The 26,714-nt window shown below is 42.6% G+C and overlaps 1 protein-coding gene across 1 annotated transcript in view; it reads right to left on the reverse strand.

The window, feature by feature from the left end:
- nudcd1 (NudC domain containing 1) overlaps nucleotides 1-26,714 on the reverse strand; it is a 56,565-nt gene that overhangs the window by 21,402 nt on the left and 8,449 nt on the right. Inside the window, exons 4-7 of the mRNA XM_072370703.1 lie at nucleotides 25,268-25,451; nucleotides 22,105-22,293; nucleotides 10,800-11,007; nucleotides 1,340-1,484 (exon numbers count right to left, since the gene is read on the reverse strand). Coding sequence (XP_072226804.1) covers nucleotides 1,340-1,484; nucleotides 10,800-11,007; nucleotides 22,105-22,293; nucleotides 25,268-25,451 — 726 coding nt within the window. The remainder of the gene's footprint in view (nucleotides 1-1,339; nucleotides 1,485-10,799; nucleotides 11,008-22,104; nucleotides 22,294-25,267; nucleotides 25,452-26,714) is intronic.

The raw sequence follows: 26,714 nt of genomic DNA on the forward strand, positions 1-26,714 counted from the left end.
GTAGGGAAGGGAGGAAGAGCACTCAGAGGAGGGAGGGATGCTGAAAGCTTCAATAAGAAAAGGTATAAGGAGGTCATGTGAAACCCTTCAAAGAAAGCCAAGCCAAGCCAAAGCTGTGCTGCTTCAAGGTTTCACGGTGAAGTATTAGATTCAAACACGTCCTGCTGAGTGAGTCAGGCGGATGTTTGGCAAAGTGATGCTTTGAAGATGAATAAAAGACCAGGAAACATCATCTATCTGCTGTATTTTCTGTACAACATGCATCAAAGCAGTGCTGAATGAAAGCACATCACTGTTTGGATCGTTTTTATCTCGCAATATCGTGCTCCAAAAAGTGGGAGCTGAGGTGGAGATATGCAACCATTAGTCTGTGTTCACAGCTAGTCTGTTTCAAACTTTGGGAACCCATATATTTCCCTCAGACTGCAAGCTTTCTTACTGGATTCTGGAGCTGAGAAGTCTTCAGTATCAGGTATGATTTTATGTCCATGTGACATTATTGTGGTTATTAACTTGTTTCCCTGTTCCAGCAGGTATCCTTTGAATGGTTTTATGGTGTTTTTCCCCCCTCTTTTCCCTCTTTTCTGTCTTCTCAAACCCCAGCTGGTCGAGGCGGATGGACACCCTTCCTGGTTCTGGTTCTGCCAGAGGTTTCTTCCTGGTTCTGGTTCTGCCAGAGGTTTCTTCCTGGTTCTGGTTCTGTCAGAGGTTTCTTCCTGGTTCTGCCAGAGGTTTCTTCCTGGTTCTGGTTCTGCCAGAGGTTTCTTCCTGGTTCTGGTTCTGCCAGAGGTTTCTTCCTGGTTCTGGTTCTGCCAGAGGTTTCTTCCTGAGTCTGGTTCTGCCAGAGGTTTCTTCCTGAGTCTGGTTCTGCCAGAGGTTTCTTCCTGGTTCTGGTTCTGCCAGTGGTTTCTTCCTGGTTCTGGTTCTGCCAGAGGTTTCTTCCTGTTAAAGGGAGTCGTTCCTTTCCACAGTCCCTCAGGCTCAGGACGGGAGATTGGACTGAAGACAAGTTTCGGTCCAATCTGTTGGTTTCCTTTGCTCGGATATTATTTTTGAATTGGCTCCATGTTAATTAATTGGATTATGATTACAATGAATTGAATTCCAATTGGCTTGAATTGGACTATATTACTTAAATGCCTTGAGATGATAATTGTTGTAATCTGGCGCTTTATAAATAAAACTGAATTGAATTAATCAGGCTCTTCTCTCTACGTTTATTAGCCTTAAAGCTTTCCTTTTCAGATAAAGCCCACAGTAAGGACCCTGAGCCTCCCCTGGTATTCTCGCCTGTTAGGGACCTCCCATGATGCACGAGATGACGCAGAGTTAGCCTCACCATGTCCTCAGAGGTGAGATGGGTCAGCCTCTGGTGGATAAGAGCAGCCTGCTCATCACTCATCACAAACTCCCCTCTTCTGTCGCCCATCACCAGCTCCGGCCACATGGGTCCCTCACTGCGCTTCTGCAGGGTCACCTCCAGGCTGAGGAGAAATCAAACGTCATTTATGGGGACAGTTTATTAAACTGAAGGATGCAGAAATGTCCTACTTTATTAGGCAAGACAAGGCAAGGCGAATTCAACAACAAGGGGATTCAAAGTGCTTCACAGAGACATTAAAACAGAAGAAATAAAAAGCAGGATTTAAAATTTAAACAAAAGAAAGAAGTAAGAACAATAGATAAAATCAGAAAAAAAATATACATATATGAAAGATAAAATCAGGAGATAAAATATGATTCCGTTTTGAAACTCAAGCTTATTCAAATGCAGCTGAAAATAGATGTTTCTTCAACCTGGACTTAAATACTGAGAGTTTCAGCTGATCTGAGGCTTTCTGGGAGTTTGTTCCAGACATGTGGAGCATAGAAGCTGAATGCAGCTTCTCCAGGTCTGGTTCTGACTCTGGGAACTGATAAAGAACCGGATCCAGATGACCTGAGGGGTCTGGGAGGTTCATAGTGGGTCAGGAGGTCACTGATGTATTTTGGACCATTCAGAGCTTTATAGACCAGCATCAGAACTTTAAAGTCTATCCTCTGATGGACCGGCATCAGAACTTTAAAGTCTATCCTCTGATGGACCGGCAGCAGAACTTTAAAGTCTATCCTCTGATGGACCAGCAGCAGAACTTTAAAGTCTATCCTCTGATGGACCGGCATCAGAACTTTAAAGTCTATCCTCTGATGGACCGGCAGCCGGTGGAAAGACCTCACAGCTGGACTGATGTGCTCCACTTCTTTGGTCTCAGTAGGACTCCAGCAGCTGAGTTCTGGATGAGCTGCAGGTGTCTAACTGACTTTTTAAAGATGCTTTTACAATAATCAAACCTACTAAAGATGGATGCATGGACTAGTTTTTCCAGGTCCTGCTGAGACATCAGATCTTTTAGCCTTGATATATTCTTAAGGTGATAGTCGGCTGACTTTGTTATTGCCTTAATGTGTTAAAGTGTTTGTGTGTTTATTACAGAAAGATTCACTTTGATTTGAGGCGCAACAATAAGTTGCTCAACGGAAAAATCAATCAGTCTTTTTTTGATGACATAAACGTATAATTAAAAATGACAGGAACAAAAAAAGAGAGACGTCTGAACACTGCTGCATGTTAGATTGTTCTTATTTGCTGCTTGGACTGAAGCCGTCACTGTGGAGCCTGTTAAAATCCGCTGTTCTATCCTCACCCATCACCTGGGATGTGAGCCAAGGTCTTCTTTTTAAAAGGCTACTAATGTACGAAGGCCCAGGAAATCACATTGTGAAGTTTGCAGACGACACAGCAGCATTGTGGGTAATATCCCAGACAGCCAGGGGCAGAGAAAATAATCTCTAAATTAAAAAGGAGAAGACAAAGGCGGCGGTTGTGGACTTTAGGAGGAGAGATCATACGCTCCCTCCCTTCTTAATTGGATTGGCAGCTGTGGATTGGAAATTTCAAGTACATCTCCAAGGTCCTCACGCGGGGCAACAATGCAGTCTGTATTATAAAGAGGCCTCAACAATGCCTTTATTTACCAAAGGGAGACAAAGGTGGAAGTGGGCTAATCCATCTCTGCCCTGATCATCGGGGGAATGTGAGATCTCTGGTGGATAAAATGGACGAGCTCGGAGCTGTGAGGACAGAGTAGGAATATCAGGCAGAGACCTGGCTGCAGGAACAACTCTAACAGCTCTCTGCTCAGCTTTAAGACTATCCGGGCAGACAGAGACTGCAGACAGAGCGCTAACAGTAAAGGAGGAGGATCACAGAGCTGGTTAGCAACAGATGGTGGAATCCTGGACCTGGCTGCAGGAACAGCTCTAACAGCTCTCTGCTCAGCTTTAAGACTATCCGGGCAGACAGAGACTGCAGACAGAGCGCTAACAGTAAAGGAGGAGGATCACAGAGCTGGTTAGCAACAGATGGTGGAATCCTGGACCTGGCTGCAGGAACAGCTCTAACAGCTCTCTGCTCAGCTTTAAGACTATCCGGGCAGACAGAGACTGCAGACAGAGCGCTAACAGTAAAGGAGGAGGATCACAGAGCTGGTTAACAACAGATGGTGGGATCCTGGACCTGGCTGCAGGAACAACTCTAACAGCTCTCTGCTCAGCTTTAAGACTATCCGGGCAGACAGAGACTGCAGACAGAGCGCTAACAGTAAAGGAGGAGGATCACAGAGCTGGTTAGCAACAGATGGTGGAATCCTGGACCTGGCTGCAGGAACAACTCTAACAGCTCTCTGCTCAGCTTTAAGACTATCCGGGCAGACAGAGACTGCAGACAGAGACTGCAGACAGAGCGCTAACAGTAAAGGAGGAGGATCACAGAGCTGGTTAGCAACAGATTGTGGAATCCTGGACCTGGCTGCAGGAACAACTCTAACAGCTCTCTGCTCAGCTTTAAGACTATCCGGGCAGACAGAGACTGCAGACAGAGCGCTAACAGTAAAGGAGGAGGATCACAGAGCTGGTTAACAACAGATGGTGGGATCCTGGACCTGGCTGCAGGAACAGCTCTAACAGCTCTCTGCTCAGCTTTAAGACTATCCGGGCAGACAGAGACTGCAGACAGAGCGCTAACAGTAAAGGAGGAGGATCACAGAGCTGGTTAACAACAGATGGTGGAATCCTGGACCTGGCTGCAGGAACAGCTCTAACAGCTCTCTGCTCAGCTTTAAGACTATCCGGGCAGACAGAGACTGCAGACAGAGCGCTAACAGTAAAGGAGGAGGATCACAGAGCTGGTTAACAACAGATGGTGGGATCCTGGACATGTCTCTGCAGCCCAGATGTTGAACTGCTGGCTGTGAGTTTCTGTCTCAGTTCACCTGAGTTACCTGCTGACGCTGTGCGTGACATCATCAGCTGAGTTGTTGCTAAGCTACAGAAACAACAGCCCAACCCACTGATGGAGACCTCTGAAGGTTTCTACCACACCTTCCTCTCTGCTGCACTTCAGCTGGTTTATATTTTATTCTGTTATCAGCAAAAATAGCAAATCTTTAATAACTGCCAACTTCCACAGCCCTTTTCGCGTTGCTGTTGCATACCATCGGCTCAAAAATAGACATCCTAATTAACCTGCTGCTGTTCATCTTTAGTAATTTACATATCTCAGATACAGGAGGCTCAGTCCTGCGTCAGTGTCCTTAAACAAGCATCAAGCTGGCATTGTTGGACAGAGGGACATGTTCCACAATGCTAGCTCTTCCTTACATACAGTAGTTTCACCTCCTTTGCCAAAAGGGAAACATATCAATGGGAAATCAACTTTATTCCACCTGAGCACATGATACCAATGCACAACCAGACTCCATCAGTGCCGGCTTAAAAAGGCCGGGACGTGTGTCACATATGTTAAAAAGGGGGTTTTAAGCTGTTAATTAACACAGTTAATTGACAGCATGATAATAAAATAACTGGCAGATTGATCGATCAACATTAAAAGTAATCGTTAACAGAGGCCAAGCATGAATATTCAGGTTTTTACCGTATTAAAATGTCCGTTTGGTGTTTTTTTGTGTAGAAAACGGAGATAAGCAGTCAATGTTTCAACATTTTCACTATTTAGATGACAGCTGCGAACCTTTAAACAGTTTGTGGAGGATGGGGGTCGGGGGGGTCGGACTACTATGAGGCAGGATCGAAGAATTACGTTTAAATTATAAGTTAAATTGAATTAAAAGGGGATTATTACTCTAAATAAGTGATTTCAGGTCTAATTAATCTCCAAAGTAAGACTTTAAGTGGAAAATCATTGCTTTTACATGGATAACTGTGACTATCAATAATAAATAACATGCAGGTGTGGAGCCGTTGTTCAGGGTCTGCAGTGAAAACAATGACAGACAAGAGCATGTTTATTAGCTCTGTGTTGCACTAACTGATGCTAATGAGCTGGAGTCTTCATGGATTCGAGGAAAAATATGAATGCATTTGAATAAAATTAGAATCAGATTATGTTCCTCATTATGTTTTCACATGTTGTTTCACCCAGAGCAGACTCAGATATACTTTTCTTATACGTAAGGGAGCGTTTAATGAACTTCGCCGGCACTTTATCACGCTTCCCGGTACAAAGTTAATCAAATATTCTCCAGGGGGGGTATTTGGATCCAAAGGAACCGAGCTAAATGTTGGAAAGGCAGAAGGTGCAAAAGGTTTTAAATACAAATTGTGCTGCTAAGCGATGGCGGCGACTGTCACTGGAGGAGCTCATGGCACCGCGTCTCAAAAGTCTTGGGTCACGTAAAACTTCCAGGTGCTGTTGATTGTAATGTTAGCGACATCCTGTATGAATCATTTCCACCTGATGTTAACATTTAGTTGTCGAGGACAACTGAGTTAGATATGAGAGTTATATATTGTACTATATTTGTAGTATATAACCGGATGAGAACCGATAAGGAACCGAACCGATAATGGAACAGAATCGATAAGCGACATCGATAATGGAACCGAATCGATCCGATTCGATATCGATAATGGAACCGGAATCGTTAAATTCTTAACAATTCCGATCCCTATTCGTTACTCACGAAGAGTTTCCACGTGAAGTCTTTTATCAGAAGGCCACATTTTAGAAGCATGTTTCCATCACTTCATTAATAACATCATGAAATAACGTGTTTTCTTTATGATTATTGATCTGTTTGGTCTCTTATACCAACTCAACGTAATCAAGTCTGGAAGCTAGAGGAAAGTTTTCCATTGTTCTGCATCGGCTCTTCTTTTAAACACTGATGTTGGAAAAGATTTCTCAGTAGTTCAGCTCCTCCCTTTCTTTCTCAAAATGCTCCACGTGTTTTTGGGGAGCTTCAGGTCAGGACTTCGGGTCGGTTTTATAGCAACAGCCATTCGTTAGTTTGTGTGGCTGAAATAATCAAGACCTTCCCTGAAAAAGCCGTCTGGAAGACATCATGTGCTTTTATAAAAGCAGTATTTATTATATATGCTCCTCGGCATTAACGAATACCGTCTGATAGTCAAGGTTGACCAGATGTGGATGAGAACACATGAACCCTGAGACTGGGATCCAGAAGACTGAGGATCACACAGATCTTACTGAAGTGGGGGATATCCAGCAGGATTCTACTCCCATTCATCTTCTTCCTCTCAGGAGCCTGATAGCACTTAAAGTAGCACATGTAGTCGTTTTCAGCTGCAGATAAATATCATTCACTTCACCTGAGGACGCCGTCTTTGCTGCCGTCTCTGCTGGTAAAAGACCTGCGCTGTGCAAAAACTGCTCAGACGCTGCACCTATAACGGCCGCGGTAACCAGGGAGCATCGCTAGCATTCATTCATCTTTTCAAGCTCTGGAAGCAGATCAACAGTTTTTACAGCCTCCACAAACCTAACTGCAGTCCTACTGTACATGAGTGGCTCTACGCTGAAGTGAAACATGTATTCTGAAGCCTACTTTGGTAAAAAAACATGAATTCTTTCTGATTTCTTGGTCTCATTTTTATCCTGCCGTGCAGCTGGATGTGATCATGATAAGAAGATATCAGGAAGACTCAAAGGACACCTTCTTTTCTCCCTTCCTGACACAAAAAAAAGCAGGAGAATGCTCAGCTATTCACACTAAAGACTTACCAGCACTGACGTAATGCATTCCCCGGCCTGCAGCTTTATCCTGCTTCCACCCAACACTTAAACCCAAAAGCAGTCCTTTAAACATAAAGCTGTCAGATTCAACAAGCATCACACACTTTAAATCTAAGGACCCGATAAATATAATAAAAGAGGCCCACATAAATACATCTAAACCCTTGTTCCAGGAAGGAAAACACTTAAAACCTTGTATTATGTTTCCTTACCATAATGGCCTTTTGATAATCTGTGGAAAAACACAGTCAACACCCAGAAAGTGTGATTTCTGTGAGATATTAGCAGCTTAAATGGGTGAAATCTGGGTGAATTCAGCATCCAAACTGCAGGGAACATCCAAACAAAGAAGAAGTGAAAGGCTCACTGATGATAAAAATCTATCTTTTATAGATAAGCAGGCATGAGCTGGAAGAATAAAGGGAGCCACTCACATCCGCCTCATTTTTACAATTTACTTTCTGGACACAACAAGACAGAAACGGACAAAGAGAGGCCCACTCCTTCTCATGGAAAAGAGCATTTAAACCTATCAAGAATAATCAGAAACTGATCAACAGATTACCTAACACAGTTTTCACTGAATGGCTCCCACTGAAAGGAACAGGAAACCCACATAAAAAGGCCTTTGAGGGGAGGATATGACTCAACTCACACCGACTACTCAATCAATGGATCCAGCCTGAACTGGACGGATGGAAACAAAGAAATATGGATCATAATATCATTAGATAACAACATTATTATCACTAGAATATTGAGAGAAACAAAATTTAAAGCTTCCTAAGGCTCTTAATGGTGTTCGTCTCGACTATTTATCAGAACCGCTTCTACATTAAGAGGCTGTTAGAACCCTGTGGCCTTCAGTTTTTTAATGTCAGAGCTAAAACCCACCGTGAGACGCCTTTCTGTGACTGTGATCCACTGCCATGCTTTTAAAACCAAACTCAACTGACCCTCTGTGACCTGGCTTTTACTTTTACTTCGTTTTAACCATTTATTGGACTTATTTACCCTCTTTTAATTCTAAATTGTGTTTTATTAAACCCTGTATTGTTTAGATATTGTGCTTTGTTATCGATTTATTCATTTCTCTCATGTTTTCACCTTATATTTGGTTTTTCCTCACTGAGAGAGCTTCATTTGTTCAGCTTTTTCATGTTTTATATGGTAGGCTGAGCAGTGATGTGTGTGCATGTGTGTGTGCATGTGTGTGCATGTGTGTGTGCATGAGAGGGCTTAAACATTAGTAAAGCACTTTGAGCTGCAAAGCTGTTTGAAACGTGCTCCATAAATAAAGTTTGATTGACTGGATGATTGTAAAGAGGAAAAAACATGGAAGTTAAAGTGTTTTTGTTTAGTTTTTTAAAAAAAATTAATCACTTATTATATTCCCCTCCTTTAAAACAACAGCTGGGTTAAATTGGTTAGGACTTCTAAGTAGGGCTGTCAAACTTTTTTTAATCGCAATTAATCGCATTTTTTCCACAGTTAACTCGCGATTAATCTCTGTATTAAAAATATAGAGTTAGAATCAAATGAACACAAAGAAAAAAATGTCTTTTATTTCTTCTTTCAAATGTCTATTTAAAACAAAGCACATAAAATGCCACAACAATGTGGTCTTAAAACTGAAGAGGTAGCAGACAACAAACAGAACAGGGCCTAATGATAGTTAAATTAATTAAAAACTGCTGTTAATGGACACATCAGAGTCAGAACTCTGAAATATTAGTGACTTTTCTCCTATTTATTAAGCCAATTGCTAAGGCCGCGATTAACTGCGATCAAAAAAGATTAATGCATTAATTTTTTTAATTAATCGCATCACGATTAACGCATTAACTATGACAGCCCTACTTCTAAGATTAATTTAATATTAATGTGCTCATTACGCACGCCGTGTATCCGTCTTTGAGTCCATTTTATCGAACAATAACAGTAAAATTCAGAAATACAGGCAATGGCAGCTCTTCATTTACAACATGACTGGATGTACTGAAATGCTTTGGAGCTTCAGTCTCTTTTACAGAATTAACTACTTTGATAATTAATGACTGTCATTATCTTCATTTTCCCACCCGTGGTTATTATGATGAAGATCTCTCGTTAAATCTCCGAACTCAATCATGCACACACACGGATTCTCTTGGTGTTGCACAAGTTGACAAGAATTAAATAATTAAATAAATAAATAAATACATAAATAACTCTGGCCAAGTTTTAAAGTTGCAGTGATGCGTCTTGTTGTAAAAATCTGTTGCAGTGTCTCCAAAAATGCAACATAGAGCTCTTAAAAATAAAACTAATGTTTAGTTAGTTAAGGGGGGGGAGCTGCATCGAATAGTTCATCCCAAACTCAAAGATGGTTAAACTGAGGTTTCTACAGTGATGCAGACGTTGAACCCGTCTGCTGTGAAGAGAGAGCTGAGCCAAAAAATGAAAAACATCATCCGGGAAGGACCAGAGTCGCTGCTCCTCTGCATCTGGTCAGACTTCCAGATGTTTCCCACAGAAGGTTTTTCTGCATCTGGTCAGAGTTCCAGATGTTACCCAGAGAAGCTTTTTCTGCATCTGGTCAGACTTCCAGATGTTTCCCAGAGAAGGTTTTTCTGCATCTGGTCAGACTTCCAGATGTTACCCAGAGAAGCTTTTTCTGCATCTGGTCAGACTTCCAGATGTTTCCCAGAGAAGCTTTTTCTGCATCTGGTCAGACTTCCAGAAACAGTGAATACTGAACAAGGCTTATATAACTTTAAAGTCCAGGCTGCAAAATTGAGTTGCTAATAATAATAATAAAAACATATCAATGGCATATTAGATCAAATTAAAATAAAAATTGAATGCCTCCTTTCTGTTTGCAGCCTTCTGAGGTAAATGTCAAAATTAGCTTCTTACACAGGCTAATAAATTTGAAAATAAAATAACATAAACCTCTTTTCATCTCCTTTACTTTCTGGCTCCTTTGAGCTGTGTCCAGGTCCTTATATTTGTCCTGGTGTTTCGTTTCATAGTGTCGTCTAATATTATATCCTTAGTGACTCCTTAGTTACTCCTTAGTTACTCCTTAGTTACTCCTTAGTTACTCCTTAGTTACTGACTCCACAAACAAAGACAAACAGGTCTGTCTTTTATATAAACAGATATTCTGTCTCCCACCTGTCCAGAAAAGTTCTATTTTCTGCCTTTCTTTTGGCCATTTTTTGGTAGGTAACAGTGACAGCTGTGGTTTGAGGTTGAAGTGTGGTCTGGGGGAGAGGCGGGGTGCACAAGAAGACCGCTAGCATAGATGCTACTGACACAGAGGAGGGGGCGTATCTGGCTCTGTCCTAATTGATGCGGCAAAACAAGCACAGCATTATGGGATTTGTAGTATAAGCGCTGAATGCGCTGCCGCCGTATAATACTGGCGGGCCAGCTCCAATATTAATTTGAAATTGCCTCGCGGGCCAAACATAATTACACTGCGTGCCAAATTTGGCCCGCAGGCCAGAGTTTGACACCTATGACCTAGACGTTAGCAGAACCTATAAACGGGATCGTTAGACAGGCGGATTAACGAACCCACCGAATCTGGGCGCTGGTTCTCGATTCCCATCACTGGTAACAAACTTCTTAAAGACAAACACACAACTACAGTTATCCACTGATGTTTTTCAGCTCCTGGAAATACAGAAACTATCGGCACAAATACCCGAATCCGAACCTTTTGTCATTCATGATGATCCAGGTGCTGGCCTCAGGGTCCACAGAGGCGTACAGCTGCCCCTGCAGTAAGGGGGCGAAGCCCTGGACGCCGATACTCAGGTTATCCGCCGTCACCTTGAACCTCACGTCCTCTTTGGCGAGGCCCTCAGGCATGCGCACCCAAAGCGTGACGTCCTCTGCCGTCTGCTGCCAGAAGTAGATGGGATCTGAATGCAAAAGGAGAGAAATGTGTGGAGCTGAAGCCACTTTAACCAATGCTTAAAACGTCTGATCCTGGAAGAACTGAAGGGAGTTTCTGCTGAATATTCAGTGACACTAGAGAGGCTATCAAAGGGGCTTTAGCACTGTGACATGTCTGAAGCTAAAGCAAAGCTGATACTAATTCAAAAAGAGATAGTGTTTGGTAATGTGGCTCAATTTGAATATGTTTTAAGGAGACTGACGTTGGGGAAAGCGAGAGAGACTGTTTCCAACTGATGGCCCTGCTGTTTTGTCCCGTCCAGTCCTGCGTTTTCTTCTTCTGTGACTGCTGCCGCCATTTCCATTGCCGTAGAGAGACTAATATCCCTCATTTCCTTCTGCCCCATCTAATCTAACGCTGGACTCGTGAGTACTTCATGCACATGCTTTTATTTGATGCTCAGTTCTGAGTGAATCGGCCTTTCTAGTTTTCAGGCCCATTGCACTCAAGCAATAAACAGGCCTGCAACGGGTTGGTTTTTTTTCTTCTTTTCATTTCAGACAAGTTTTCAAGATAGGTTTGTTTTTTGGAAAGTATAAGTGTTTATTTGCTTGTACGTTTATTTTGAAAACCCTTTGTTTCCTACCATAGAATAAGGCTTTGGTTTTATTTATATTTTTACTCAAAGATACACCTTTTATGTCATATTGTAAATAAATATTTGTGAATATGTTTGCATAAAAAGTGCAGTTGTGGTGGTCATTACAAAAGTAGACAATATTATTGAAAGTAAATATTTACAAAGTAACCTATAGAACAGTTGTATTTCCCTACAACAAGCCCAGTCTCATTGTATTATCCACTCCAGTTCTATTTTAACTACATGGGACCTGGGTTACATAAATGGTATATAAAAGGCAATCAAAATAAATAGATTATCATAACATGAGCTCACTGTGATGCAACAACCTGAATGAACTGAAATGTTGGAGATAAGCATCAAGTAAAACCCTGAAACCAAACTTTTTCAGCGTTAAGTTCACACAAAACACACATTTCTATTATGTTGTGAACAATAATGGAGCAGCAGGAAGCTCAGAAAGTTAAATCTTCATTATTTTAGATGGAAAACATGCCAAACTTTCACTGCTTCGACTTTTTAAAAGGAATTAAATCAAATTATCCTCTCATTCTGTTGGTAAACTCCACATAATCTTCAGGAAACCACAACGAGCAGCAATCTCTGTTTTCTCACATCTTATAACCCTAAAACTTCCTTAAAAAGCAGGCTGAACTGATTCAGAAAACAACTGGAAGATGCAGTTATGGATGCAATTTGTGGAAGTTTAAAATCCTCAGTGATCCACAGTGATTGTCCATAAATGGATAAATTCAACAGATTTAAAATGCTCACATGGATTAAACACCTAATATGTTACAAGCTCAGAAACAGAAGCTCAGCTTCTGAGGATTCCGCTGCGATTGTTGGCTTGAGACAAAAGTTAGTGAACCCGGTGGCATCATATTTGTGTAGGTTCCAGGATAGTTCCTGATTTATAAGTTTCTAAAACAACAAACAGGACTTTTTCCTTTAAATGAATCTTCAAAAACCCCAAAATTAGCCCGTTTCAAATGTCTTCTCCAGCCCAGAGCGAAGCGTCTGTGTTGGGCATCGAGTCCTGTGTGAAAGTGGAGGCAGAACAGGCTGTGGAAGTCCATCTGCTGCTGAAAAGTCTCTGATCCGGAGAGGGAGGTGGTAACGGGGCAGAAAGGATGCCGCCTCGTGTGTCCTTACACACACCAACGCACTCAGATGATTCCACAACGCAAACCTGATGTGTGTAAAGCCACAAATATGCAGTATATACAGAAATATACCAAGCAATGTGCTCCATCCTGGGTACAGACCGGGGAAAAACACGCCATCGGACCTCCTGTCATCCCGTCCTAAGCTCTCTTCTTTGATCTTTGATTATGTAATGGATATCTTATTGGAGATTATATAGAAAATGACTTCATCACCAAAGCTTGTACCTGATAAAGTGAAATATAGAGCAGTCACAGGCCTCCTATCCTTAGGAATCACAGTTGGTGCGACTGGATCTAAATAATTAAAGGGGAACTCCGGTATTTTTAAACCTCATTTCTGGCATGAAATACTTTTATCTGCTCACTGAGAACAGTTTGGTGAAAGTCGGCGTCCTTCTGAAGATATTTAGATAACTGGAGATCCATATAACGGAGTGAACGGGGCTTAGAGGATGCAGCCTCTAAATAAGGCATTATCTGTCTTTATTTCACCAATACTTTAAGAAGAATGAATGAATGAACGTGTGCTATAGCTCTGTTAGCTCATAGCTGCTGTTATGTGGCTACTTGCAGCTATAGGAGAGCTAACGGAGGGATTTCTACACAGGCACTCTACTGGGACCACTTCATCCACTTCAAGGGCTGTGATTCAAGTAGAGCTCAGCACATATTCTGACGTCAAACCAAGAAGGAAGCGGTGGACAATCCATCGGGTTAATTCGTCTTCAGGTTCCAAGAACTGCGACTGCATGTGGATGATAGAAAGAAAGATGAACCGTGTTGTGTGAACAGAGCCTGAGAAGGACGGTGGGCAGGAGAAGGCTGCAGTAGGAGCTGGAGTTAAGTTAAGTTACTGAACTGGACCCTAACCTGGCTCGGTTATCGCAGGGAGAACTGGAAAAGCAAACATAAGGCAGAAAACAGCTGCAGGACCAGCTGTGGGGGGGGTCCTGCAGCTGTGACCTGCGTCCTTTCTCCTTTCTCCATCCAAGGTGACCAGAAAGTAAGAGTCCTGCTGATTGAAGTGACTTTTTCCTGAGTTTCATTGATTTTTAATGCATATTTTAGTTAAATGAATTGATTTAAGATTGAAATTCAGTGTGGTTTTCCAGCTCTGTCCACCCAGATGTTAAACCTGCAGAACCTCCAGATGTTTAACAGTTTTTTTTGTTTCTGTAGGTTTTAACCACTTGGTCTAAAAAACAGACGCAGCTTTTACTCAGCATCCGTTACTGCCAGCAACCGGCAGGTTTCAGGTGAGACAAACATGAGCAACGACTGATTATCATATGTGTAGCTTTGTAAGAATGAATGAATATATATATATAGATATATATATATATATGTATATATCATGGATGGACGGACAGATAAATGACCGTACTGATCCCTGGAAGGAGAGTATAGACAGAGATAGATACATCAGGTCATTTTATGGTTTCATAGTCAAGAAGTACCTTTGAGACTAAATTGGAAGGAAAAGAATAGCCCAGTGACCTCATAGTAAACCATGAATAATGCATTATAAGAGATGCTTTGATCCAGGCCTGTGTTGGAGCTCCCAAAACAGGGAAACATTAGACTCCCTCCAGTGACTCATATACAGATAACGCTGTGCCAGAGCTTTCGTATACAATACTCTGTGATTATTGCCAAGGCCTCAGCAGTGAAACTGTTCCAGAAAATGTTGTGCCAAACCCGCAGATCAGCTCCGTGTCCGACAGGGATGTGAGAAACGGAGACATGTTCATTACGGCTCTTTGTTGTCCACAAACTAAACAAAGAAACTAACGAGGGCCGCCAAGTCCAACACTTCCCTCCTCGAGCCTGATGTCATTTTCTCTTCTTCCGTTGAATTTTCCAGCAAATCAAAGTTTAAAATAATCAAGTTGCTTAAAAATTACCGTGACACAAATGATCCCTAAACACACTGAACTACTTTTGCTTTTATTCATCTTAAATAGAGCTTTTTGGAGCTATATTTGGTACACCTACAGGCCACTTCATTGGGGACCTCATTGCTGCAGGTTGAACCACTTTTTGTGTTCAGAACTACTTCAGTTCCTTGTGGCATTGATTTAAAAGAGACCCTGGAAATATTCTACAATGATTCTGGTCCATACTGACTCCCCAGCTTCACAGATATGCTGGTAGACAGCACGCTCTCCCCTGAAACTACGCCTCTTATGGGCTCTGCTGCCGTGAGATATGAAGCCATTTAAGTGCAGTGAACATCTAAAAAAACGGTGGTGAGCTCGGTGACATCCTAATTCTGCCGAAAAGAGCCATTCATGGGTCCACTTTGGCAATAAAGGTAAGGACATTGGCCCAATCCCAATGCCCAACCTCTTCATTTTATTTGGGAGCTGAAGGAGAACTCTGGCATCTAAATTCGTCCGAGCAGAGGGATCGAGATTGGGCCACGATCAGTTTATTGGCTCTTAGCCTCCCTCCTTCCTGGCTACCAAAAAGATTGTTATAGTGAACAGAGACGTCAGTTACAAGAGAGCAGAGACCTGCCAGGTTGTGGTTAGAAGAGCAAAGATGCATCTTAATGTCAGGAGTAAGCAGCCTCTGAGGACTTTTATACACCAAAGTGACAGAAATGGCCTCCTGCCGGCTCAGCGAGAGTCAGGAGACGAAGAATCCAGCAGCGGGCGATACTTCTTCGTTTCATGGAGGAAAGAAGGAGAGCAGAGCGCCGCAGACAAAGGAGACGAAGTTTAACTTATTAAACAGGCGCCGGTTGGGTCCGTGTCGTATGAGGAAACATTTCAGACGAGGGGCGGAGCTACAGCCACCAAACACCTACATCATGTTCCTGTGGAGCCCAGAAAAGACCCTGAAGGAGCTGAAATGGTCCCTAGTTCCTGAGGGCCGTGGTCCCTAGTTCCTGAGGGCCGTGGTCCCTAGTTCCTGAGGGCCGTGGTCCCTAGTTCCTGAGGGCCGTGGTCCCTAGTTCCTGAGGGCCGTGGTCCCTAGTTCCTCAGGGCCGTGGTCCCTAGTTCCTCAGGGCCGTGGTCCCTAGTTCCTGAGGGCCGTGGTCCCTAGTTCCTCAGGGCCGTGGTCCCTAGTTCCTGAGGGCCGTGGTCCCTAGTTCCTGAGGGCCGTGGTCCCTAGTTCCTGAGGGCCGTGGTCCCTAGTTCCTGAATGTCCAAATGCACGAAAAAACAGCCCTAAAAGGTTCTAGGAACTGCAGAAGGTTCCTACAGTGGGAATGCGCCAAATGTCCATTTAATTTCTTCAACACAAGCAACTTCTCTCCACAAACACGAGGGGAAACGTCCAGTTAGCCATCAGCTTGCTGTCGTGACGCTGATTCAGCCACTCAGACAGTGAGCTCTCTCACCGACAGACGCAGCCAATATCAAGTGGCCAGAAACCTTAAAACCGCTGCCATTATCAAGGCCTTTTTCAATCAAATCTCAGCAGATAAGCTGTGGAGAAACAGCCTGTTTCTTGTTTCTTTTTGAACAATGTGAAGTATGTGGATTCAATAACTGACCGAGTGAATGCAGTAAAGTATCTGCTGCATTTCTGCATCTCTTGTCCATGAAAGCGCCTCAACGCCTCCTTCCTCCTCTAAAACAAACTTCCTCGAAGACGCCTTCTCTTGGCATCTTCTCTCCCCTTCCTCTCAGACAGGAGGAAAGAGGAGTGCTCATAAAAGAACTGACTGAAAAGCTTCCATTAGTTCCACTCTGCACCATCAACACACCTCTGCCAGCCCATGTTTCTCAGCAGAACAAGGACAGCTCGCCATTCATGAATCAAATAAAGGAAGAATCTCAAATTATCCACCTACATTCCTGTGATAAATAAGCCGTTGGTCGCTAGCTGGAAATAAATCAGAAGGGAGAAGACGCAAACAAAACCAGCAGCCTTGATCATTTCTGAGAGTAAAAAGAAGAGGAGTTGTGATTATTCTTCGGTGTCTGAGCATCGATCAGCTCTCTGCAGTGGATCAGATGTTTTCTGTTTTTCCTTTTTCAAATGTAGTCGTTTTAATCAAACATTTCTGGCGTTCAACCCTAAAACTGCACTTAGAAAACTGGAGATGGATGCGTGGCTTTCTGTTTTTGATCTGTTCTGACAAACAAACCGGCATCTTCCCACACAGCATCATCAGGAAGTTAGACTTCTCTCAGTTTTCCTCCTGTGGATGTCCACCGCAGCTGATGTTTTTATCCTTCACCAGTTTTTATATAGCCATGATAACACTTCTTCTACTGAATTCAAGCCTGTATCACAACCCTCTGATGACACGACACAGTCCAGTTCATTCACTTCCAGACAATCGAAAGAAGATTACTTCAGATTTGCTGAGCTTGTGAATGGAAACACGATTAATTAACTGTAATTTATCTTTTTAATCCACATTTCTAAGCTGTACATTTACAGTAAATCTGAAAACTCTGTTTTGTAGAGATTAGAGGTCGACCGATGCATTGGATCAATTAGCGTGTTAGCGATTGTTCACATTTCTTTAAAAAAATGTTTCTTTTGTTGCATTATTGTTAACAAATCTTCTGGTCACAAACATTTAAGTGTTAAGATTGTTTATTTCTACTGTTATATATTTAAATGTTCTACATTGTTTGCTACTGTTAATGTGCTTATTTTTTTGTTTAAATTGAGACTTGTGTGACATTTATTCATCATCAGTCATCAGTTAGTCATTTTTAATGGGAGAAAAACCAATATCGGCTTCAAGAATTGGCCCAAAATAAATCGGTGGCACATATCCCCCTGTTTAATTTCTCAAATGATTTTATGTCCATGTGACATTATTGTGGTTATTAACTTGTGTTTCCCTGTTCCAGCAGGTATCCTTTGAATGGTGTTATGGTGTTTTTCCCCCCTCTTTTCCCTCTTTTCTGTCTTCTCAAACCCCAGCTGGTCGAGGCGGATGGACACCCTTCCTGGTTCTGGTTCTGCCAGAGGTTTCTTCCTGGTTCTACCAGAGGTTTCTTCCTGGTTCTGGTTCTTCCAGAGGTTTCTTCCTGGTTCTGGTTCTGCCAGAGGTTTCTTCCTGGTTCTGGTTCTGCCAGAGGTTTCTTCCTGAGTCTGGTTCTGCCAGAGGTTCCTTCCTGGTTCTGGTTCTGCCAGAGGTTTCTTCCTGGTTCTGGTTCTGCCAGAGGTTTCTTCCTGGTTCTACCAGAGGTTTCTTCCTGGTTCTGGTTCTTCCAGAGGTTTCTTCCTGGTTCTGGTTCTGCCAGAGGTTTCTTCCTGGTTCTGGTTCTGCCAGAGGTTTCTTCCTGAGTCTGGTTCTGCCAGAGGTTCCTTCCTGGTTCTGGTTCTGCCAGAGGTTTCTTCCTGGTTCTGGTTCTGCCAGAGGTTTCTTCCTGGTTCTGCCAGAAGTTTCTTCCTGGTTCTGGTTCTGCCAGAGGTTTCTTCCTGGTTCTGGTTCTGCCAGAGGTTTCTTCCTGAGTCTGGTTCTGCCAGAGGTTCCTTCCTGGTTCTGGTTCTGCCAGAGGTTTCTTCCTGGTTCTGGTTCTGCCAGAGGTTTCTTCCTGGTTCTGCCAGAAGTTTCTTCCTGGTTCTGGTTCTGCCAGAGGTTTCTTCCTGGTTCTGCCAGAGGTTTCTTCCTGGTTCTGGTATTACTTAAGTGCCTTGAGATGACAATTGTTGTAATCTGGCGCTATATAAATAAATTGAATATCGGGGGAATCGGTTATGTCAAAAATAATCGGTATCGGCCTATAAACGTATCGGTCGATCACTAGTTGAGATCGTGACTCTTTTTTTTCTACTACAGCGGTATGGGATGTGGTCTAAACTGCCACCTGACAGTCAAACTACACAGAATGATATTTAGACTCCAAACCTGGTCCAAAGTCCATTGATAGAAACCATATCAGTGAGAAAACCAGTTTCCATTTAAACAAGGCGACACGATCTGCCAATCAGCACAACTTCAGTTCACTGATTAACCGCCACGAGAGCCACAAGGCTACAAAGAAAAGGTAAAACTGCCATAAAAACATCTGTAACCTCACTCTGAAGTATACTGAAACAAAGCTCTGTTGCACACAAAAGTGGGACTTTGAGTGTTGAGTGAATTAAGAGTAACTTTGGCTCCCAAAATCTAATTCAGCTTCGTGATCTTTTCATATTCTCCTGCCTTTTTGAGTCTATTCATATTTAAAATCACGTATTTAAATCATTTTCCTACCTTAAGACGCATAATTCATGTCCAACTTAAGATTCTCATGACATGTAAACATCTTCTGCTTTTAATTTAACGCTCGTTCTGCAGCATAAAGGTGTTAACGTGACACTGATTCGTAACTATGAATCAGCAGTTTTTATTCCTTCCAAGTGAAACTGATGCCAAGAGATTTATTTATTTGATAAAGATTACACTTCACAACATTAATATTGATGAAACCAAGCAATCAAAACCAGTATTCTGATCAAATCCCACCTGCTGTCTCACTGTTTAACACGACACAGGACCTGATAATGGACACAGATAAAGATTCCCATCCATCACAAAGATCCTGTGTGCTAAGGAATACGCTATTCTGCTGCCCACTCTGCTGCGTTTCTATGGAAACAACCACAGTACCCAGTTTGTGCCTTCAACCTGAAGTTCTTAAAGGGGACATGTGATGAAAAATCACATTTGTCCTGTGATTCAAAGCATTTAGTTGGGTGTCTGAAGTAAAAACCGACTCATCAACTCAAGTAAAATGAAAGGTTTTTTAAGTTAAATCGATAAATGTGACCTGAGTGGTGAGATTTCCCAGAAAAGGGCTAAACAAGTCCAGTCGATTTAGTCCATTTACAGTTTGATGGATGGTTAAACACACCTTTGTAACCCTGATCCTCTGATAAACAAGTCAAACGTTTACCGATGTTGTAAATCGACGGATTTAACGGGGCAAAACCTCATTATAAACCATGATAAAGCAGGAAAGTCATACCTGCCTGCACAGTGGACTCTATACAATCATTTCCTCCATGCTCATTACAAAAGTTTGACTACAATAAGGGTCAGAACCTCTGATACAACCAGAGCTCGGGCACATTTCTGTTTGAAGAAGAAGCAGAAATACAGACTTTTATATTTTTATTTTCCCGGCATCGAAATGAGGTACACATCAGGATCTGTGTCAAAATCAACAGCGTTTAATTCAATATAATTTTCATTATATTGAACATTATCCCCCATCCCCCCGCTCATAAACCCCCGTTCACCACGTGAAGAACCTCCAAAACTTTAAACTGTTCAGTTTGGTGGACAGGAGGGTTTTTGGAAGCTTTAGAAGTGCTTGAGCAGAGTTTAAACACAGAGGGATGGAGACTCTACTCCAAGGCAACTGCCAGACGGAAGCAGTTCAAAGAGTATTTGGATCGTACAACGTAGTCTGTCTACAACTAATTATTATCACAACCACTATGGTAGTGTGTTCTTACCCTCCTCCTCATATGTTTCTGGGTTTATAGTTGTTCCAAATTATGGCAATAAGTGCTTTTGGGGCCCCAAACAGTTGCCTATATCATGTCCTGACTGAAAAATCTACAGCTTTGCTTGGACCAAAAACTATTACCATTTATGTGGGGAAAGATAAAGAAATGTAGAGAAATAAAATTCTGAAGGAGAGTTCTGAAACAGCTCCTGAATTAAAAGAGACATATTTCTTCTACTTGTGAATTTTGGCAGAGTCCATACATACTTTACAGGAAGGAAGATCATTTGTCAGTAAATCAAAACTGCAGTGTGTGGAAACATCTTGTGTAAACTATAAAATAACCCAGGGATCATGTTAGCACTTTGTAATCCAAGTGGTTTTACAGGATAACTACAATATTGCATCTCCTGTGGGTCCCATTTGAGACCTAACCCTAATCATTTTTATGGATCGACCCCATTGGTAGACTTTGAAGAAGGGCTGCTAGTGGCTGCCTCTGGTCAGTTTGGATAGAGTAAAGTCTGGGGTTTATAGAGCTGATGTGTAACACAAACCTGGCATTAGGGCTGTAGCGATTCAATAATCTCATGATACGATACGATTTTATATGATTCGATACGATTTTATATGATTCGATACGATACGATTTTATACGATACGATTTTATATGATTCGATACGATTTTATACGATACGATTTTGTATGATTCGATACGATATGATTTTTATATGATTCGATACGATTTTATATGATTCGATACGATTCGATACGATACAATAAGATTTTATATGATTCGATACGATACGATTTTATACGATACGATTTTATATGATTCGATACGATTTAATACACATAATATTCTGAAAGATTTTAAAATGACTGATTTGACATGAAATAAAATAAAATAAAAAAAATCAACATTCGCAGCTGAAAAATCGATACTTTATCGGGAAACAAGATATCGTGATATATCGCGGTATCGATAAAATCGCTCAGCCCTACCTGGAATGATTACGGTCTTTGGTGCTGTGTTTTAATCACCTGAATCACAGTGAGACTGAGCCTAAATACGGGTCAGGGCCTGCTTTATGTGTTCTGTTATATGTTAATAATGTGCTTCGGGGGTTATTGAGTACCGCTGATCTGAAGAAAGGGATGGGGTGAGTGAAACAGGTCCCTGTGAAGCCATTTTTAAATTCAGTGTGGAAACAGGAGCTGTTTCTACTGGCATTTATGTCATTAAACCTGAAAATGTTGTGTCAACTAGTGAAAAAAGGGGCTTCAAAGCCTTTAAAGAAGTCAGTGTTGCTTAACAGAAAGCTAAAACTGACCGATGGGGGGGTAGGAAAGCAGCTCAGAGTTGGTATCTAACTTAGTTTCACGGACAGACTGACTTCCTGGTCAGTTTCCAACAGTAAAGACTGAATGTGCAGCTACAAAGAAACCAATCAATGCCTAATGAGGTCACAGCCTCCGTGAAGAATGAGTCAGACTGCTTCAGATATAAAATCCTTACTTTGTCTTTATTTAGTCCCTGATATCGACAAGTTTAAATTTTAAAAAAAAGCAGCCGAGCTGCCTTCTGAAGGAAAAATGCTGTTTGCAGACAACTGAGCAAAATCAGACTATTGACCAGTCGCTGTGTGTCATTGTTCTCAGGAGCTGCTGCAGACTACTGGGCCTGAAAATATGCATCCGGCTGCTAAACTTCTCCCCGTGGTGAATAAATGTCACCGCTGCGTGTTATTATGGAGCAAAACGGCAGCAAACTGGGGCGGTTTTCTAAAGAAACGCTGTCAGAATCCCTCAGGAGGGTGGCTGGGATTAGGCGGATAATCCCTAAACACAGTAAAATCTTTCCAGCAGCAGATTTCCCATCAGCCCCTGTGACCCACCTGTCTTCTCCACCTCCATGGGCTCAGGTTGGCGCTGCTCCACAGGACGACCGTCCACATGTGTGAAGACGAACGGCTTCTCTGAGGCCACCATCAGCCCCTTCCCCTGAGGCTCCACTGCGGCGTAGTGAGGCACCGACTTCCCCCTGAGGACCCTCCTCTTCCTCACCTCGTACTTCTTTTCCTGACCTGCATGTAGAAACCAAAGCAGCCGGTGAGAAAGTAATCTCCTCTTCCATTAAACTCTGACAGAGACGAGGAAGGAATGTGGCGGCAGGTTATTTTACCTCCATGACACGGTGACTTCATCACTTACGATGTTTTTCTGTTGAAGCAGTTATCGTAACAGAAAACACTTCATTCAAAAGATTCAGAGAGTTTCAGATGTGTTGCAGCATTTTGTTTGTTTGAAATCGGTTTCATCAGGTGGACAAGACGACGTTTTTGACCCTGATGAGTCGCAGTGAGATGTGGCCGATCTGTTAATCTGCTGCAGTCTCCCACTTTCATCCATAAAACCCAAGTTCAAAAAAACTGAAGGTTTTCAGCAGTTATCGTAACACTTTATTCAAAAGATTCATTCAGTCGGTGTGAAGACAAATGTTCTGATGGGTTTTTCTGTTTGGTGGGCTCAACTCTGGACTAAATCATGATTATTTCCTGTCGTGCAGTTTTCCCCTTTAGTGGATGCTGAAAATGTTAAATCCCTTGAAATGAAAAAAAAACTGAGAAAGGAGCCTTTTAAGTTTGTGAACGTGTCAATAAGATGTTTTTTTATGTGTCACATGACTCAGAGGCGAGGCAACGCAGTCTGTATTCTACTCAAACCACTGCTATGCTGATGATACTCAGCTCTATCCGTCTTTCCCACCTGACGAACCTCAGACTGTCTCTCTGACATATCAACATGGATGAAAGCCCATCACCTCCAACTAAATCTCTCTAAAACTGAGCTGCTTGTCTTCCCTTCCCAACCCTACGCCACAGCATCTGTTCCAAACTGAATCCCATCTCTTGCTCCATCAAAGGTTGTTAGAAACTCGGGTGACATGATTGCCGACCAGCTGACCTTTAAAGATCCCGTTACCTCGGTTGCTCGTTCGTGCCGCTTTGCATTACTAAACATAAGAAAGATCAGACCATACCTGACCCAACATGCCCCCCAGCTCCTGGTGCAGGCCATGGTCATCTCCCGCCTTGACTACTGCAACGCTGTCCTAACTGGTCTCCTAACTGGTCTCCTAACTGGTTTCCTAACTGGTTTCCTAACTGGTCTCCTAACTGGTCTCCAGCCTGTGAAACCTCTGCAGATGGTCCAGAACGCGGCGGTGCGTCTGGTCTTGGATCAGCCTAAAAGAACACGCCCCCCCTCTGTTCATTGAGCTCCTCTGGCTGCCCTTAGCCGCCAGCATCAGGTTCAAGTCCCTGATGTTAGCTACAAAGAGCTTAATGGAACGGCTCCATCTACTTGAATGCTCTTGCAAAGGCTTCTGTCCCAACTGGGTCCCTCCGTTGGTCCCAGGATTGTCGTCTAGCAGCTCCTACACCACGCCTAAGACAATCCAAACTCTGTTCATGTGTCGTCCCACGATGGTGGAATGACCTACCGAGCGCTACCAGAACAGGGGCGTCCCTGTCTATCTTCAAGAAGCTCCTGAAAACCCAGCTCTTCAGAGAGCATCTCCTATCCTGTACTTCACTTCCACCTCTGACAGAGCCTGACTGGTGGGTTCCTTCTACGTAGCTTATTGTTACTGCAGACTGTAAAAGCCACCAGCCGGGACTGCCTGGTGGCTGCTTTCCAAAAATAAGACAACAGTGGCCCCAAACCTCTGAAACTTGCTCATGTCGTCTCATACAGCTGTCTGACAACATTTAACCAGTCCAGTTCTTTAGGCTCCTCTCCCTCCCTCTCTGCTGTGCTTCAGCTCAGTTTTAAAAACCCTAAAGCTGAGGCCGCCTTGCATCCGGGAGGCCAGTAACCATAGCAACGCTCTCAAATCTGTCTGGGAGCACCAAGAAGAGGCTTTTTTCTCCTTCTCTTCAGCTTTAAGAAGGAGGAATCTTCTGTGTTTTACTAAATTACATATTTCCAGTAATCCGTACTGCCTACAGGGTTAAAAATCATCTCGATTATTAATTTATAAAACATTTACAGCAATAAACCAATCAGTTTTTCACATGTTTGCTGTTTCTCTGCTCTGTTCACATCATTAATACCTTCGATTGTTGGCCGGACAAAACAAGGAGTTTAACAGTAATCTTCATCTGCAGCGATGGCAGAAAACTGTTGCCAGATTATTATTATTAATTAATGTCATTGTACATGTTCATAATCCTATTTGTCTGCCTGTTAGAGTGCGTTTGGATCCTTTTGTGCTTATTAAACCATTTTTCTCTGGCTTTTTGCTCTATTCTGACTCCCTTTGAGTAACCCGCCATCTCTGTAAGGTGCGGTCTGCTCTGTTTGGTGAAAATTTAGGCTCCTCTCCCTCCCTCTCTGCTGTGCTTCAGCTCAGTTTTAAAAACCCTAAAGCTGAGGCCGCCTTGCATCCGGAGGCCAGTAACCATAGCAACGCTCTCAAATCTGGCTGGGAGCACCAAGAAGAGGCTTTTTTCTCCTTCTCTTCAGCTTTAAGAAGGAGGAATCTTCTGTGTTTTACTAAATTACATATTTCCAGTAATCCGTACTGCCTCCAGTGATGAACGAAAGGGATCAGATTGGATTGATGTTGAGACAAATCTGATCAGCGGCAGGTCACACAGGATCAGTGACATGTGACTTCATGATGCCCAACAGCAACATCCCACCATCACCGGTTAACTTTACTCTACACTGGCTGAAACACTCCAACTATTCCAGCGATACGACCCTGTGGATGAGCTAAATACCTTGATGAGAGGCACAGCCGGTTAGCTTTAAAGTGTAGAAACACAAATATGAGGCACATCAATTTCTAAATGTCACCAAAGGAAGAAGGAGCTCTTCTGTTTTCTCTCAATCAAAGATTTGATCCATTAATCTGGAGGCTCTGCTCCTCAGAAACCTTTAAACTCATCTGGGAACATCCTGCTATAGTTTAATTATAGTTTTATTATGCAAACATCCGCTTTGGGATGAAATAACAGGCTTGAAATTGACCGGGTTCAGCTCACAACCCACCGTGTCCGGCGGCGTTGGCGACCGTGACCCACTCGAGGGACACGGAGTATCCGCTGCCTTTGGTTTCCTGCGGATCCTTCTGGATGCGAAGCAGCAGAACCTCCATGGCGTGAACGCCAGCCTGGACGTGCGAGACGCTGTGCAGGATGGTGAAAGGCTCCCCCATGTCCTCACTGAACAGCAGCTACGGGCAACAGATCAATAGGTTAACGTCACATTTGTTCAGGACTGTGAAACTGACTTTATGGACAAAGTCTCAACGCATTTGAATAAAGAAGCTCCTGATTAGGGTTAAAATTATCCAGATTATTCATTTATAAAACATTTACAGCAATAAACCAATCAGTTTTCCACATGTTTGCTGTTTCTCTGCTCTGTTCACATCATTAATACCTTCGATTGTTGGCCAGACAAAACAAGGACTTTAATCTTCAGCAAAATGCTGCTGCTGCCCGTCTTTAACCAACACTAACAGACCTGTGCACATCACTCCTGTTCTTAACTCCCTTCACTGGCTTCCTGTCCTTTATAGAACTGATTTTAAACTTTTAAAGTTTGTTTTTAAAGCTCCTAAAGGCCTCTTCCCATCGTATTTATCTGAGCTTTTAACTGTAACCCTGGCAGAGCTTTGAGGTCAACAAATCAACTTTAGTTGGAAGTGTTCAGGTTAAAATAAAAGCCCTGGGGTGACCGAGCCTTTTCTGCTGCTGCCCCCAGGCTCTGGAATAAGCCCCCCCCCCCCCGAGATGAGTCTTATTTCTGACCTGGGCCTCTTTAAATCTGGGCTAAAAACATATTTATTTCAGATGGCTTTTAATACCCAGCAGTATGGTGACTCTTTTATATTATCTTATTCAATTTTGCTGTATTTTATTGTTTTGTACTTATTCTTTTCTTTATTTATTATCTGCTGTAAAGCACTTTGGTACCGAAACGGATTGTTGTAAAGGGCTGAATAAATAAATTACATTTAGATTCATCTGCAGCAACGGCAGAAAACTGTTAAAAATTATCTTTATTATTAATTTATATATATATATATATATATATATATATATATATATATATAGTCTTTCTCCACCCTTTGAACACATCTGATGACTATAACCACCATTTCAGTCACTTCCTTCCCCGCAGTCATGATGTAAAAGGTACAAATAAAGCGATCACAGGAATAATCCCAAGTTCATGGTTTGTAAAACAACAGTAAGGATCTATTTTCACTACACTGAGCAGCAGAGTTCTGCAGTGAGAACCCCTTTAAACTCCCACAGGACCAGCTTTCTGCAGCTGGACGACCACCTCACGCCCTCATGACTCCATTCTGGTTCATTTGGGGTTCGGAGGCGGGAAACTGACACATTTCTGTGTCATATTTTCACTTCTTTTTATTGCATCAGAAGCAACAATCACCCAAATTCATGTCTGTGTGAGCCGGCCGTCACGC

This window comes from Leuresthes tenuis, unplaced genomic scaffold (assembly GCF_036924035.1).
Source record: "Leuresthes tenuis unplaced genomic scaffold, fLeuTen1.0.hap1 SCAF_18, whole genome shotgun sequence".
NCBI lineage: Eukaryota > Metazoa > Chordata > Actinopteri > Atheriniformes > Atherinopsidae > Leuresthes > Leuresthes tenuis.